This window comes from Camellia sinensis, chromosome 3 (genome assembly GCF_055761805.1).
Source record: "Camellia sinensis isolate YWXY chromosome 3, ASM5576180v1, whole genome shotgun sequence".
NCBI lineage: Eukaryota > Viridiplantae > Streptophyta > Magnoliopsida > Ericales > Theaceae > Camellia > Camellia sinensis.
In genome coordinates this window covers 47,833,688-47,848,066 of record NC_138963.1, presented here as the reverse complement: position 1 = coordinate 47,848,066, position 14,379 = coordinate 47,833,688, and the positions used below count along the sequence as shown (strand labels likewise).

The 14,379-nt window shown below is 37.0% G+C and overlaps 1 protein-coding gene across 2 annotated transcripts; it reads right to left on the bottom strand.

Annotated features, from left to right (window-relative positions):
* Positions 1–281: 281 nt before the first annotated feature.
* On the bottom strand, positions 282–14,064 carry LOC114321242 (uncharacterized). 2 transcript variants are annotated; one of them, XM_028268424.2, is made up of 3 exons: positions 13,818–14,064; positions 12,690–12,845; positions 282–2,590 (listed from the first exon to the last, which is right to left on the bottom strand). In XM_028268424.2, the coding sequence occupies exons 2-3, from the start codon at positions 12,721–12,723 to the stop codon at positions 447–449; spliced, it is 2,178 nt and encodes a 725-aa protein (XP_028124225.2). In that variant the 5' UTR covers positions 12,724–12,845; positions 13,818–14,064; the 3' UTR covers positions 282–446. The 2 variants fall into 2 exon arrangements, with proteins under 2 accessions (XP_028124225.2, XP_028124227.2); XM_028268426.2 differs by lacking the exon at positions 12,690–12,845 and having other exon boundaries at positions 13,818–14,007.
* Between the last annotated feature and the right edge of the window lie 315 nt (positions 14,065–14,379).

The following is a 14,379-nucleotide window of genomic DNA, read 5'->3' as shown; positions in this document are numbered from 1 at the left end:
TTAAGTTTGACACATATCACATTAAATTTAAATTTACACTAAATACTTTATTTTTGTGTACTTTTCAAGATAGTTTTTAGTTTAAAAAAAAAAGAAAAGAGAAATGGTGAATGGTATGAATCTCTCAAGGATAGAAAGTCCGGAAAATCAATCCCCTATTAGTATAGAGTGACAAATTTAAAAACTCAACCTTTGTTAGAATTTTGTGTGTGTGTGTGTGTGTGTGTGTGTGTGTGTGTGAGTACAATTCTTCCAAGAGCGGACAATATGAAGAAGCGTTATGGAACAATCAAATTTCAATTGCTTCAATTTTAAAATGTCAAAATGAATCCCAAGAAGAAGAAGTTCAATTTTCCTGCATCAAACTGTATCATGGCTCTGGAGCTCCCAATGAGTAAATACATAAATAACGCAATATTATGCGTACATTTAAGACTCATTATTTTTTACATAAGAATGGCATCAGCTATTGTGCCACCACGTCGTACCTGGAAGAGATCATTCAAGCCAAAATGTGCCATGAGAAGCCAAACATGAGTGAGAAACTCGCCTCCACGTCTTAACTGCTGAGCATGATATCTTCCTCTGCATTGGCTAGCCGCATGACCTAGCATTTCAATCCAAATGTCAACAATGAAGCGCCATCTAGTGCCTGTATCGTCAATAGTTTTAAGTTGTGATGCAAGCTTACACCCATGCAATATCAATAAATTGCTTCTGCCCCCAAGTTTGGTGTCTTTATAATTGCTAATAAACAGCTTCTCATGGTTGCTACCTTTCGAAATCAACAGCTCAGATATTTTTATGTTTTTGTTGGCTTTCAACTGTTGTTCAATGATGTCCCCGAGCTCATAATAAATGTCCTGGAACTTGATGTGCCCCATCCCAAGTGGCAACATATAAGGATGCTCGACTAAGAGGTATAGCATATATTGTGACAGCCAGTTGCCTTTTTCAAGTTCTTTGTCCAGATCATCATAGCCTGCAAATTCTTTGTCGTACTGGTACAAGATTTCTGTAGCAAGGTGCCAAACAAGAATGCTCTGGTCAAACTCCAAATCGACAATACTCCATTTCAGATCAGGACACTGTCCGTCGTCAAAAGACTCTTTGTATTCAAGTGTTCGGCATCCCCTACGGCCGTACAAAGCTTTAAGATCTGTGTCATAGTTATGCTTTCCCAACCAATTTTTAACAATTACGTTCGTCGCTGTGAAGACTCTCTCTCTTAAGAGTTCGCCCACTGATACGGGGCTAGTCTTGCATAGTTGAATCTCTAGAGCTTTATCAACGCGTAACATTTTCAGGATTTTACGGCAGGGCAGAGGTTTTTCTTTTAATCTCATGGAAAAGTTTAGCAAGCTATACTGTTTCATCGAATATGACCACCTGCGTTTTGTTTTGATTGATGACTCGCAAGATGGTAAAATACACTTGATGGCTCGTGAGATGATGGTTTTCTCATGCTTAATTAACCAATGAGTTGTTTGGTCAGAGACAAGTAGTTGCTTAAATGCCCATAACTCTACAAGAAGGGCGACCGACAACAATATCAGAGTTATGGTAAAGTCGATGTTGGAGTGGCGGTGGTGGTGTTGTTCATGAAATTTCACTCTGACCAGTTTGATCTCACTCAAAGATACCATCATCAATACAAGAAAGGATAGAATGATTCCAACAATTCTTAGGGAGATTCCCAAATTAGAGTAGATAACCTTGGCCTTTGTGAACCGCAAATCGTATATAATCCCGAGTTCAATCTCAATTATCTTGAATGCCTTGTCGGGTGATATCTTGTCAAAGATTGACCGACTTGTATGCCCATCTCGGATGCCAATTATGAGATCTGCGAAGAGACGCTTGACCATGTCAAGGAATCCAAAGGCCATAAGGAGTTCATTTTCAACATTAGGAATAGACTGATCAACCTCAAGCACCTGATGTGTTGTGACATGGTACCCCTCTAGCTCTTTAAGTTTGCATTCCTTCATTATTTTGGATTCATTGGTAGTGATATCCTGAATGGAGTCTCTAAAATTGTTATCGGTTGACAAGTACAGGACACAAACTCTTTCACAGTACTTGAATAGCCCCACAACAAACATGAGAATGAAGAGTATGGAAAGAAGAGAGCCTGTCCAGGCCATGAGAAAGATGTACACTGTGGTCATAGATTGAATAACTACTTGAAACGAGTGCCTTCTCCACAATTCATTGTCTTCCAAGGAGTAAGCAGTAATGGCATCTGTACCACCCAAGTGAACTAGCATTAAGGGCGCCCAGAATGCTGTTATCTCCACATTTGGATCAATAAAACCATCCACGTTGACTTTTCCAAGACGGTTGGACAGTATGCCAGCTGCCATTGTTGCCACAGAGTCGGCGAGTAAGTAAGCCGACCAAACAACAACTCTGACCTGAATTCCTGCTGTATGCTTTCGACGATTGCCCAGAATGACGAGAAGGACTTGGGTAGTGAGGCTGATTAAAACCATTCCTCGCACCTCCCATTCGTTCCAAAATTTCTTCCATCTTGGAGGAAAGAACTGCGTCATCACTCTCTTTCTTATTATAATTGCACTGCCAAATACTGATCCAAAAAAATAAAAATAAAAAAATAATTCATATTGATAAATGGAAGAAAGAATTATTAGAAAGAATATACATTTTCAACAAAACACCGCCCCATCATCAACACGACACTTAATTGATAAATGGTAAATTGTACCAATCATCACTCTAATTTGCATCTTACGTTAATTTGGTCCGTTTAACTCTAATTGTATCAACTAATTTTTCACATTGTGTCAATATAGACAAATTCATAACAATTGTTAAGAAATTGAACAGTAATCAAGGCAAAACGATCAATTCAGAAGGGAATGTCTTACTTCAAATTGGATAGTAACCCTCAATCATTTATGGAGAGTGAATTCACTATTTTGCTCATTGATTCTAATTCAAAATTTTAAAAAAGACATTATTAATTGAACTAAATTGATACGATGTGAAAAAATTTAAGGATAAAATTGATGCAAGTAAAACTACGAGAATCAAATTGATAGAAGAAGTAAACTACAAAGACTCTAGTACAATATGCCTTTGTATAATTGTCAATACCATATCATTCTAGTTTCACTTTCTGCATGCTCGATTCAATCAAAGTTTCGATTCTTGTAATACAGATAAACCGATGTTGTTAGGGTTTTGATTGGTGATCCCTATCCACCGATCAATTTTGTTAGGGTTTTGATTGGCTATCTCAATTGACCGACTCCGAAAATCGCTACTCTCTTTACATCACATCCAAGTTGTTGTCAGCGGTTGTGATCCCTCATTATTTCCCTTCTAGAGAACTAAGAAGGCCTAGGATTAGGGTTCTAACAACGGTGGTAAAGGTTTCCACCATTCTTCCTATCTCTCTGAGTTTTTTATTTTCTTAGTTGCATTGCAGCTTTTATATAAATTGCTTTTCAGCTTTGCCCTTAAATCTTACTTCGTGAATATTTTACCTTTTAATTTTCCCTAATACCTTAGTTGTATGATATTCTAACTTTTAAAAATATTGGAATGTGCATACTCTTGCATGATAGTCTTGCATAGAAACTTTTACATAAGAAAATATACATATATATGCTGCATACTTACAAAAGATGAGTTATCAAATCATACTTCGAATCAAGGCCGGCTTTGGGCACAAGTAGGAGAAGCCATCACTTTGGCTCCCAAAAAATTGATTAAACAAAAAGCCCCAAAATTTTGTTAATTATTATACTAGCCTAAAAAAAATCTCACTAGAATTTAAAGGGCCTCAACAAAATTCAGTTATGATTTAAAAGTAATAGATAGTTGATATGATAAATTATTTAAAACTAATAGTTTCTTCTTCTTTTTTTTTTTATCAGAAGAAACCAAAAAACTTATTGATGTGGTGAATTGTTTAAAATTATTGAATGGTTATTTTCCAAATGTATGACTTTTTATTCAATATTTCACAGATTAGAAAATGTATAGGTGGAAGGTTATGAGGTGCTCTGTAAGGCTTTGGGAGTTTCTTGTTCTATTTGAGTTGGAATCTCTCCAACTCGTTTTGGGGGTTTGGAGATGCACATGATTGGTCTGACTTTGGGTGTCAACATAATTGGGATGCTTAGTTTTAACAATGATGCAACTTTAGAATAGTAGAGAGAGAGAGAGAGAGAGAGAGAGAGTAAATAATATGTATTGTATTGAATGATGTCCTATACAATAGAAGGCATGTATATATAGGCTGAGAAAGAGTATCCTACTAGAAATCTACCTATGAGAAAAAGTATCCTATAAGAGAGCTAACTATGGCAATACCTAATATATCTAGGAAATCAATACCTAATATGTGTAGGAATATGTACCATATATACATTAACATCCCCCCTCAAACTCAAGGAGGATAAACATTTTGAGTTTGGAGAGAGAAACTAAAACATGAAAAATAACTAAATAAAATAAAAGGAAAATAGATTTGCAAAATCTGAACGGGATTGCAAGGGCGCTTGAAATAGATCAAAGGCCGGAACTAAAGCCGATAAACAGTTTATGGTCATGTCGAACCATTATAGGAACTGGCTGAAACTAATGCCAAGACAATTTAAAGTCGTGCCGGACCAATATAGAAACTGGCTGGAATTAACGCCAAGAGACAGTGTATGGTCGTGTCGGACCATTGTAGAAACTGGCTGAAACTAATGCCATGACAGTTTAAAGGGGTCATGCCGAACCGATGTCGCAGCTAATCGGAATTAATGTCGGGACAGTTTATGGGGTTTTGCCGGACCGTTTTAGAGATTGGCTAACCGGAATCAATGTCAAGACAATTTAAAGGGGTCATGTCGGACCGATATAAGAGCTAACAGGAATCATTGTCGGGATAGTTTAAAGGAGTCATGCCGGACCGATGTAGAGAACTGGATATTGAACCAACAACCGTAGCACACACATAACTTATGACATGGTGTTTAACGATGATAGCAACAGAAGACTGAGTGCGCCGGGAGGTGGCTTGGATGGTGCACCAAGGGGCGAGTTTGGTGGTGCGCCAAGAGAGGGTAGCTTGGATTGTGCGCCAGAAGGGGCGGCTTGGGTTGTGCACCAAAGAGTGTGGCTAGGATCGTGCGCCAAAGGAGGCGGCTTGGATGGTGCACCAAACGGCAACTTGGGTGGTGCGCCACAAGAGGTGGCTTAAGTTATGCGCCATAGGAGACGACTTAGGTGGTTTTCATGGTGTATAACCATGTTCACCATGATATAGATATAATACCTCCCCTCAAACTCAAATAAGTTTGAAGATATAAACCAATTTGAGGTTGAAGTAGAGAGAAAGATAGAGTGGAGAAAAAAAAAATGTATTGCGAGTAAAAAAAAAAGAAGATAGAGATATTTGGGGTATGAATAAACCAACGAACAAAGGAAGAGATTTCCACGAAACAATACTGACAAGAAAACATGACAGCATAATAGGTTGAGGTCCGGTGGCGGCCAAGGCAAGGCTGCCGCCCGCCAGTAAGGCAAAAAACACCAAGAGCTTAACCTATAGCTCTGATACCATGTTAGAATAGTAGAGAGAGAGAGAGTAAATAATATGTATTGTATTGAATGATGTCCTATACAATAGAAAGCCTGTATATATAAGCTGAGAAAGAGTATCCTCTTAGAAATCTAACTATGAGAAAAAGTATCCTATAAGAGATCTAACTATGGCAATACCTAATATATCTAGGAAATCAATACCTAATATATGTAGAAATATATACCATATATACATTAACATTCCCTAAGCCATGTTGTATCCTACTTACTTTAATAAAATTTTATTTGTTTGCTGCTCAAAATATATATATATATATATATATATATATATATATATATATATATATATATATATAAAATATGATTGATTATATTACAATTACTCTTTTCAAATTAAAGCTAATTAAATCTTACATTTACTCAACTATGTGAAATGAAAGATTAAATGGGTTAGCAATTTTATCCATCGAAAATGACTTAGCTTATAAGTTGGTTTATGCGAACTAGATTAATAATTTTATAGCTAAATATGTCAGAAGAATGATATTTAAGTGATTTTTGTTACAGCTTATTTATTTTTTATTTGATACTTTAGTTTAGATTATTTTTAACGGTTAAGTAAATTTTAATAGATATATACTGAAAGTAACTTTTTTACGAAATACCACAAAAAAAAAAAAAAATTAGGCACATAATTACTTTTTTAAAAAAAATATGTATGAAAAGTCTTGCTTTGAAAATTTGTTTTGAACCCCGAAAAAGTCAGAGCCGACCCTGCTTGGAGTATAATGTCATTCCCATGAAGTTTGCAATGAATAATGTATGAAATGGAAAATGCTATACAAGCAAAAAAAAATTTACAAACTTTTTTTACAAACTGATGTGGTATGGAGTGATACAACTTTAGAATGTAAAATGAGACCCAACTTACTAATATTCTAAGTGACACATCAGTTTGTAAGGAAAATTTGTTTGGAAAGTTTGTTTGTATAGCACTACTCATATGAAATTAGCAATGAATTGGATATATTCACTGAACCCTGTTATTTTTATATTTATGTCATAATTGGCCAATTTTATTTTGAATGCTAAAGTGATTCGAGTGTATTAGTTTTATTGGGAATTGTGTAATTTGAATTTTGATTTTTCTAGTTGAATAAATTGTTCATATTTTTTCATTTGGTGATATGATTTGGTTTTATGAAAATTTTTTATTAGATTTTTTTGGAATTTTTTTTTCTTTTTTTGGTGCAAAGGAATTCTCACAGAAAGTTGTGGGAAGATTGTTTTTAGCAGAATTTAAATAAAAAAGGCATTATAAGTCAATGTGACATCATTCATTAGTGCGGCGTATGGCAAAACGTTGGAATGACGTTTGTAACATGTCGCTAACTTATGGCGACGGCCTAGTCATCAGCGTGTGGGAAAACATCGCTAAAAATATTAGCACAATGTTTCTAAATGTCGCTAACCTATAGCGACTGTTAGAATGGTTGAAAGAAAAGGAAAACTGTGTATCAGTGTATATTGAATTGAATTCAGTACAATAGGAGAGCTTGTATTTATAGGCTGAACACAAACTTAGATAAGTATAGAAGGAGAAGGAGATAAAGATAGATAGAGATAGAGATAGAGATAGAGAGAGATAAGGATACAAGGAGATAAATCTAAATCTAATATATCTAAAACTAATATATAAATTAATAGCCCCCCTCAAACTCAAGGTGGGTAAGCATCAACCAACTTGAGTTTGGAAACTAGATCACTGAAACGACTAAGGGGATGAGCCTTGGTGAAAATATCAGTAGGTTGATCAGCAGAAGAAATAAGAAAAAGATGAACAGTGCCACGTGTAACATGCTGTCAAATAAAATGACAATCAATCTCAATGGACTTGTTTGGTTTGTATTTGAGAAAGATGTTTTGAGATAAAAAGTACGAAAATTTGTTTGGTTTGGTTTTTTTTCAAAAGATGTTTTGAAAAATTATTTTGAGAGAGTGTTTTGAAAAAAGTGATTGATTTGATGTGTATGAGAGAGAGATTTGTTTGGAAAACTTGTAAACCAAACAAGTTTTCGAAAAAAATTTTGGGAAAATTTGTCTGGTTTGATTACTTTTAAAAACTTATTTGTAGAGAATTTTTTCCAAATTTTTTTGAGAAACACAAACCAAACAAAGGCCAATATGGTTGGTGTGATCATGGAATACATCATTATGAGCAATCTGAATGGCACTCTGATTGTCACAATAGAGAGAAGTGGCACCAGGAGAAGAAACACCCATATCAGCAATGAGCCAGCGAAGCCATAAAAGATCCTGAGTAGTGTCAGCAAGAGCACGATACTCAGCCTCAGTACTAGAACGGGCAACAAGAGTTTGCTTCTTGTTACGCCATGCAATAAGAGAGTCACCCAAGAAGAAACATAATCTTGTAGTAGAACGGCGATCAGTAGGATCCCCTGCCCAATCTGCATCAGAAAATGCGTGTAACTGTAGAGATGAGTGTGCGGAGTAATGAAGACCGTGAAACATAGTTCCTTTGAGATAGCGCAAAATGCAAACTAGAGCATCATAGTGCGGAGAGCGAGGAGCAGCCATGAACTGACTGACAATATGAACAACATAGGCAATGTCTGGACGAGTAACTGTGAGATAAACAAGACTGCCAACTAGCTGACGATATAAGGTAGTATCAGACAATAAGTGACCGTCAAGAGGTGTGAGACGAGTTTGAGGATCAACTGGGGTAGGAGCAGTCTTGCAATCGGTAAGACCAGCACGAGCCAAGAGATCAGAGGTATACTTGGCCTGGGTGAGAAAGTAACCAGAAGAATCAAGAGAAATTTCCAAGCCGAGGAAGTAACTAAGCAACCCTAAATCTTTCATCTGAAACTGGCGACTGAGGAGCTGTTTGAGACTAGAGATACCCACTGTGTCATCCCCGGTGATGACCATATCATCAACATAGAGAAGAAGAAGAATAACACCACGCTTTGTCTTGCGTATAAATAGAGCAGAATCATAGGCACTGGAAGAGAATCCAAAGTCATTGATGGTAGAACTGAACTTGGCAAACCAGGCATGAGAAGCTTGTTTCAAACCATACAAAGCACGGCGAAGTTTACAGACCATGGTGGATGGAACTAAGGAACCAGGAGGAGACTGCAGATAAACTTCTTCAGTGAGATCGCCATTGAGAAAGGCGTTCTTGACATCCATCTGACAAAGACTCCAACGGCGAGCAGCAGCAATGGCAAGTAGGCTACGAACTAAAGTAAGACGAGCAACAAGAGCAAATGTTTCCTCATAATCAATCCCATATTCTTGAGTAAACCCCTGAGCCACAAGACGAGCTTTGTAACGCTCAATGGAACCATCAGAATGGGTTTTGATCTCGTAAACCCATTTGTAACTAACAACACTATTGCTAGGTGGAAGGTCAACTACATCCCAGGTATGAGCTTGCTGCCAAAGAGGGTTAGATCAAGCCTCTTGATAGGAAGTAGGTTCATGAGAAGAAAAAAATAGTGGAACCAATAATGAAATCATGAAGAAGTACAGAAGGTTGTGTTACCCCAGTAGAATGACGAAGAGATATCTCTGGTGTAGAAGATGATGTAGTGGAATCAAGGGATGTATGAGGCTCACTGAGAGGTGGAGCAGGTACAGAAGCCGGCTCAGGATCAGAGAGTGGAATAGTAAGACCAGGAGACGGAGCAGAATCCTCAGGATGGGTCAGAGTCATCATGTCAGAAATAGTGTCTGTATCAAGCTCATCAAACAGAAGAGAGGGATCTGTAAAGAATGGTGTAGTGAGAGAAGTGGACAAATGAAACTTACATATATAGGAGAACATTTTGTGTTCCCAGAATACTACATGACGAGAGACACGAAGACGACGAGAAAGAGGATCCCAACAATGATAACCTTTATGTTCAATCCCATATCCCAAGAAGCAACACAAACGGGAACGAGGTTTTAATTTGGTACGCTCATATGGTTGAAGAAGAACAGAACAAGCACATCCAAACATACGAAGACTAGTATAGGTAGGAGGTGTGCCATACAGACGCTCATATGGGGTTTGATTGTTGATGGTAGGGGAAGGAACACGGTTGATAGTATAAACTGCTGTGAGAACAACTTCTCCCCAAAAACGTTCAGGACAAGAAGAAGAGATTAAAAGAGCACGAATAGTGTCGAGGATATGGCGATGTTTGCGCTTAGCATGACCATTTTGTTGAGAGGTACCAGGACAAGAATAATGAGAAAGTGTACCATTTTGACGAAGAAATTTCAAAAAATGAGTTTCTTTGTATTCCTGAACATTATCAGCACGAAAAATTTTGATGGCGGAGGAAAACTGAGTTTTGACCATGTGAGAAAAATCATAGTATATTTGTTGTAACTCAGAGCGAGATTTCATAAGAAATAACAAAGTAAAACGAGTGAAATCATCGACAAATATAACAAAGTATTTAGATCCTCCTATAGTGGCATTAGGTGAAGGCCCCCAAACATCAGAGTGTATGAGATCAAAAGGTGCATGAGACATAGAGGTACTAGTAGGAAATGGCAAGGCAGGCTGTTTTGCAAGTTGACAAGATAGATAGTCTACTTTATCATTTAGAACATCACCTAACTGACCACTTGAAACTAGAGAGTGTAGATAACCAAATGACACATGACCTAACCGAGAATGCCATAAAACAAGAGGAGAACTAATAGTAGCAGAAGCAGTAGTCTCAACATTGGAAGTACTGGAGGAGGGAATGTGAAGGTAGATGAGCTCGTATAGACGTCCATGTCTACGACCTATCCCAAGGGTTTGGTTCGTCTTCGGATCCTGCACAACACAACCAGTTGGAGAAAATAGAATAGTGAGACCAAGATCACAGAATTGACCAATAGAGACAAGATTAAGTGTAAGATTAGGGATCAGATAAGTGTGAGGGAGAAAGACATTAGAGGTAGAAATATGACCTACATGACTAACATGCATGTGAGAACCATCAGCAGTAAGAATGGTAGGTAAATTAAAAGGAGATGTCGTGGAAGAAAACAGTGTAGGGTCAGAGGTCATATGATTGCAACAAGCCGAATCAAAATACCATGAAGATGTACCTGGGGTGACTGAAATAGCAGTAGAAGGTGTACCAGAAGTGGAAAAAACCTTTTGCATAATAGCTTTAATATCAGGAACAGTGTGAGTGGAAGAGGAGGCAAGTGCAACAACAGCAGAAGCAAACTGAATCGAAGAGTCATGTCGACTAACAGCAGATCCAGAAGAGCCACCGTATAGAGGAGAACTATCTAAATGATCCATGAAGTGATCAAAGAATGAGTCACAAAGAGGGCCCAATAGTGACGGAGTAGAACTGGGTGAAACAGAGTGTCCCAATGAATCTGGAATGTTGAAAATAGCTAGAGAGCAGTTAATTAGCCCAAAAATAGCCAAAAAATGCACCTAATAGGCCAAAAGATGACGTTAGCAAGAAGAGAGTGACGTCAGCATGTGTGGCGCACGTTAGCAGAAGTGGTGTGCGGCACACGATAGCGACAGAGGCATGCGTGGAGCACAGTAGCAGAAACGGTGCACGCGGGTGCACGGTAGCATGAAGTCGCATGCGGGTGCACAGTAGCAGGATGATGCACGTGTGGCGTACAGCAGCAGGAATGGCGTACGCACGCGTAGGGCTGACGTCAATTGTTGACGTGAGTAGGCAATTGAAGGGCGTATGAAGGTGCGTGTGAGAGTGGTGGCGGAAGCAAAGACGCGTCGAGCACAAAAACGGCGCATGAGGGTGCGTGAACAAGTTTCTGGTGACGTGGTCGGTACCGTTGGGATCGTGAGGATATTCTGATTAGTTTGGTGCTGGAACATAGATAATAAAGTGTATAGGTGGTGGAATGAGTGCTGTAGTACCACTTGTGTACGGGACTAAGCATAAAGAGAAAATAAAAGGGCTATAGGTGTAGAACCTAGGGCTGAGTAAGGAATCCGTGAAATTCGTAATCCGATCCAGTCCAGTCCAATCCGATAGGTTTGGATTGGTTTTTTGAATCCGTGGTTCGATTCCGGATTGAAAAATTAAAAATCCGTAGTACACGGATTGGTTCTGGATTGAACCCTACGGTTCCGGATTGGAACCAATCCGGACCGTATACAAATAACATACATTTTTATTACACACCCTCCCCCATAGTATCTTCTCTTATTCTATATAAAATCTAAACTCAAACCTAAAACCGTATAATATCTTCTTTTATTACTTTTGTTTGTTAGTTTTTAGTTTTAATTTGTAATGGTCTAAATATTTATGGTGAAACTAGTTTTCTTATGGTTGTTTAAATTCTAGCACAATATGTCGCTATTATAGAAATAGATGTTGCTATTGTGGAACTAATATAGTGCTATGTTTATATTTTTATGAAATTAAAGTGTTATAAATATTTTTTTGTTATTTAATTATGTGAATCCGTGGTCCTAAACCGATCCAATCCGTATTTAAATGGATTGGTTCGGATTGGTTCCATGATTTAAACGGATTGGATTGGTTCCAATTTTTCAGGAACCGTAGATAATGGATTGGTCCTGGTTTTACCCCAATCCGGTCCAATTCGAACCATGCTCAGCCCTAGTAGAACCTAGAGCTCTGATACCATGTTAGAATGGTTGAAAGAAAAGGAAAACTGTGTATCAATGTATATTGAATTGAATTGAGTACAATAGGAGAGCCTGTATTTATAGGCTGAACACAAACTTAGATAAGTATAGAAGGAGATAGAGATAGAGAGAGATAGAGATACAAGGAGATAAATCTAAATCTAATATATCTAAAACTAATATATAAATTAACACAGTCACGTTATCAGCGCTTTCTATAAATGCCACTAAAATGTTTTACCGGCATTTTTTGATAGTTTTAGTGACGTTTCTAAAATGCTGGTAAAAATCAATTTAATCAACCGTGAGTATAACTATATTTCATTCATATTTTATCTGCCGTTTTCTTTTTTCTCTTTCTAAATTCATGAATCAAATACAGACTAAATATAATTCACTTATCATTGAAAAATAATGATAATAATAATAATCATAATTACTTAAATTACAGAAGTACCTGCATGCATCATCATAATTGGCAATTTTTGCATCCAAAAGAGCTGAGATGCAACCTTTTTTTTTTCCCAAGTGGATACTTTCTGATTTATGTAGAGTTTCTTTTATGATCACGTGCGTGCGTGTATCATCTTCTGACTTTGATCAAGGCTCAAGCCTCCCAGTCGCAAAAAATATCACAAAATGCATATATTAATTTCCCTTCTTTTCTATTATTATAGAACACATAAGCAGAATACAAAATGTAGACACAGAATTCACTTGGACCTATTAACAAAGAAAAAAGTTAGGGATCATGAAATTTTTTTCATGAAAATGATCATGAAAGAGTTATAATCCTTGGATTACCTTGATTTGTGTGTGGTGCTTTATTCTAAGTATAATCCAAGGGTCACAAAGTTTTCATGATTATTTTCATAAATTTTTTTTCATAATACCTAACATTACTGATTAACAAATATTGTACAATGAGTCTACAAATTCAGAAAATAAAACCAGAAATTTACACAGAATTTCAAATCAAAGGCCATTGATGTAAAATTCTAATCTTGCCCCTTTATTTTTGGGACAGGGACAATAGACTTTTCCAATATCACAACCCCTAAGGTATTAACTCAAGTTTGACTCTTGTCCATACCCCCATTTTCCGGGATCAAGTGATTAGGAATGGCACTTAATCTTTGAATTTTACAACCATGGACTGGAGCAAAAGGACATTGCCTAAGACATGGTTCTGATAAATATATACATGTAAAATCATGGGGGTCTATATGAATTCCGTGTCCATTTCTGTCTCCTTCATCATTTTTCTTTTGAAGTAAATCTAAGCAAGAAACATCGAACTATTGGAGAAGCAGAACTCTAAATCTACACCTATAACAGTGTTCTTGGGCGTTGTCTATTGCAAATCAAAAGTAGATAATCTAAAAAGTCAAAATTATCTATCATTCAGCTTTTAGAAATAAGTTTTTTCAGCTTAATTAAATTATTTCTGCTTAATAAATTTGCAAAAAGCACACCAAACAAACTAACACAGATTGTTAAAATATTAAAAAAAGAAAAAAGAAAAAAGAAGACTATGAACAATTCAAATAAACTACACCAAATAATCCCATTATATAAAACTTACATCAAGTTTCCGGCTTGGGTTGGAGAAGTTTGCATGAAATACTCTGATAAGTTGAAGTAGATGGTGAAATCGAGGTATGTTTTCATGTCTCATCCTTGTGCTTGTGTTTGAAAAGAGAGAGAAATAGAGCGTGTGTCATGTAATAGTTGTCTTCTACCATACAAATAGAGAAATGAGATCGGAAAAGAATATGGAAGACTTTCTCTACTATGTTTAGCTCTATTTCGAATAGGGTATGGCTTCTGTCAAGTCTGGGATCAGATTGGACCGTGTTGTTGAGTTCGTGGGAGCTCACCACGGGTTCCGTTTTGATAATCTAAATCGTTCAATGTGTAGAACTCGTCGAGTACTATATACTTATGAAAAATCACGTTGATCGGATATCGATAGCTATATGATCAAATCAGTTTCGTATTAAAAAAATTGGACGGTGAACAAATTAGCGGTTGACAAAAAACTTTTTTGATCACATAGCTATCGATATCCGATAAACGTGATTTTTTACAAGCATATAGTACTCGACGAGTTCTACACATTGAACGGTTCAGATTATCAAAACGGG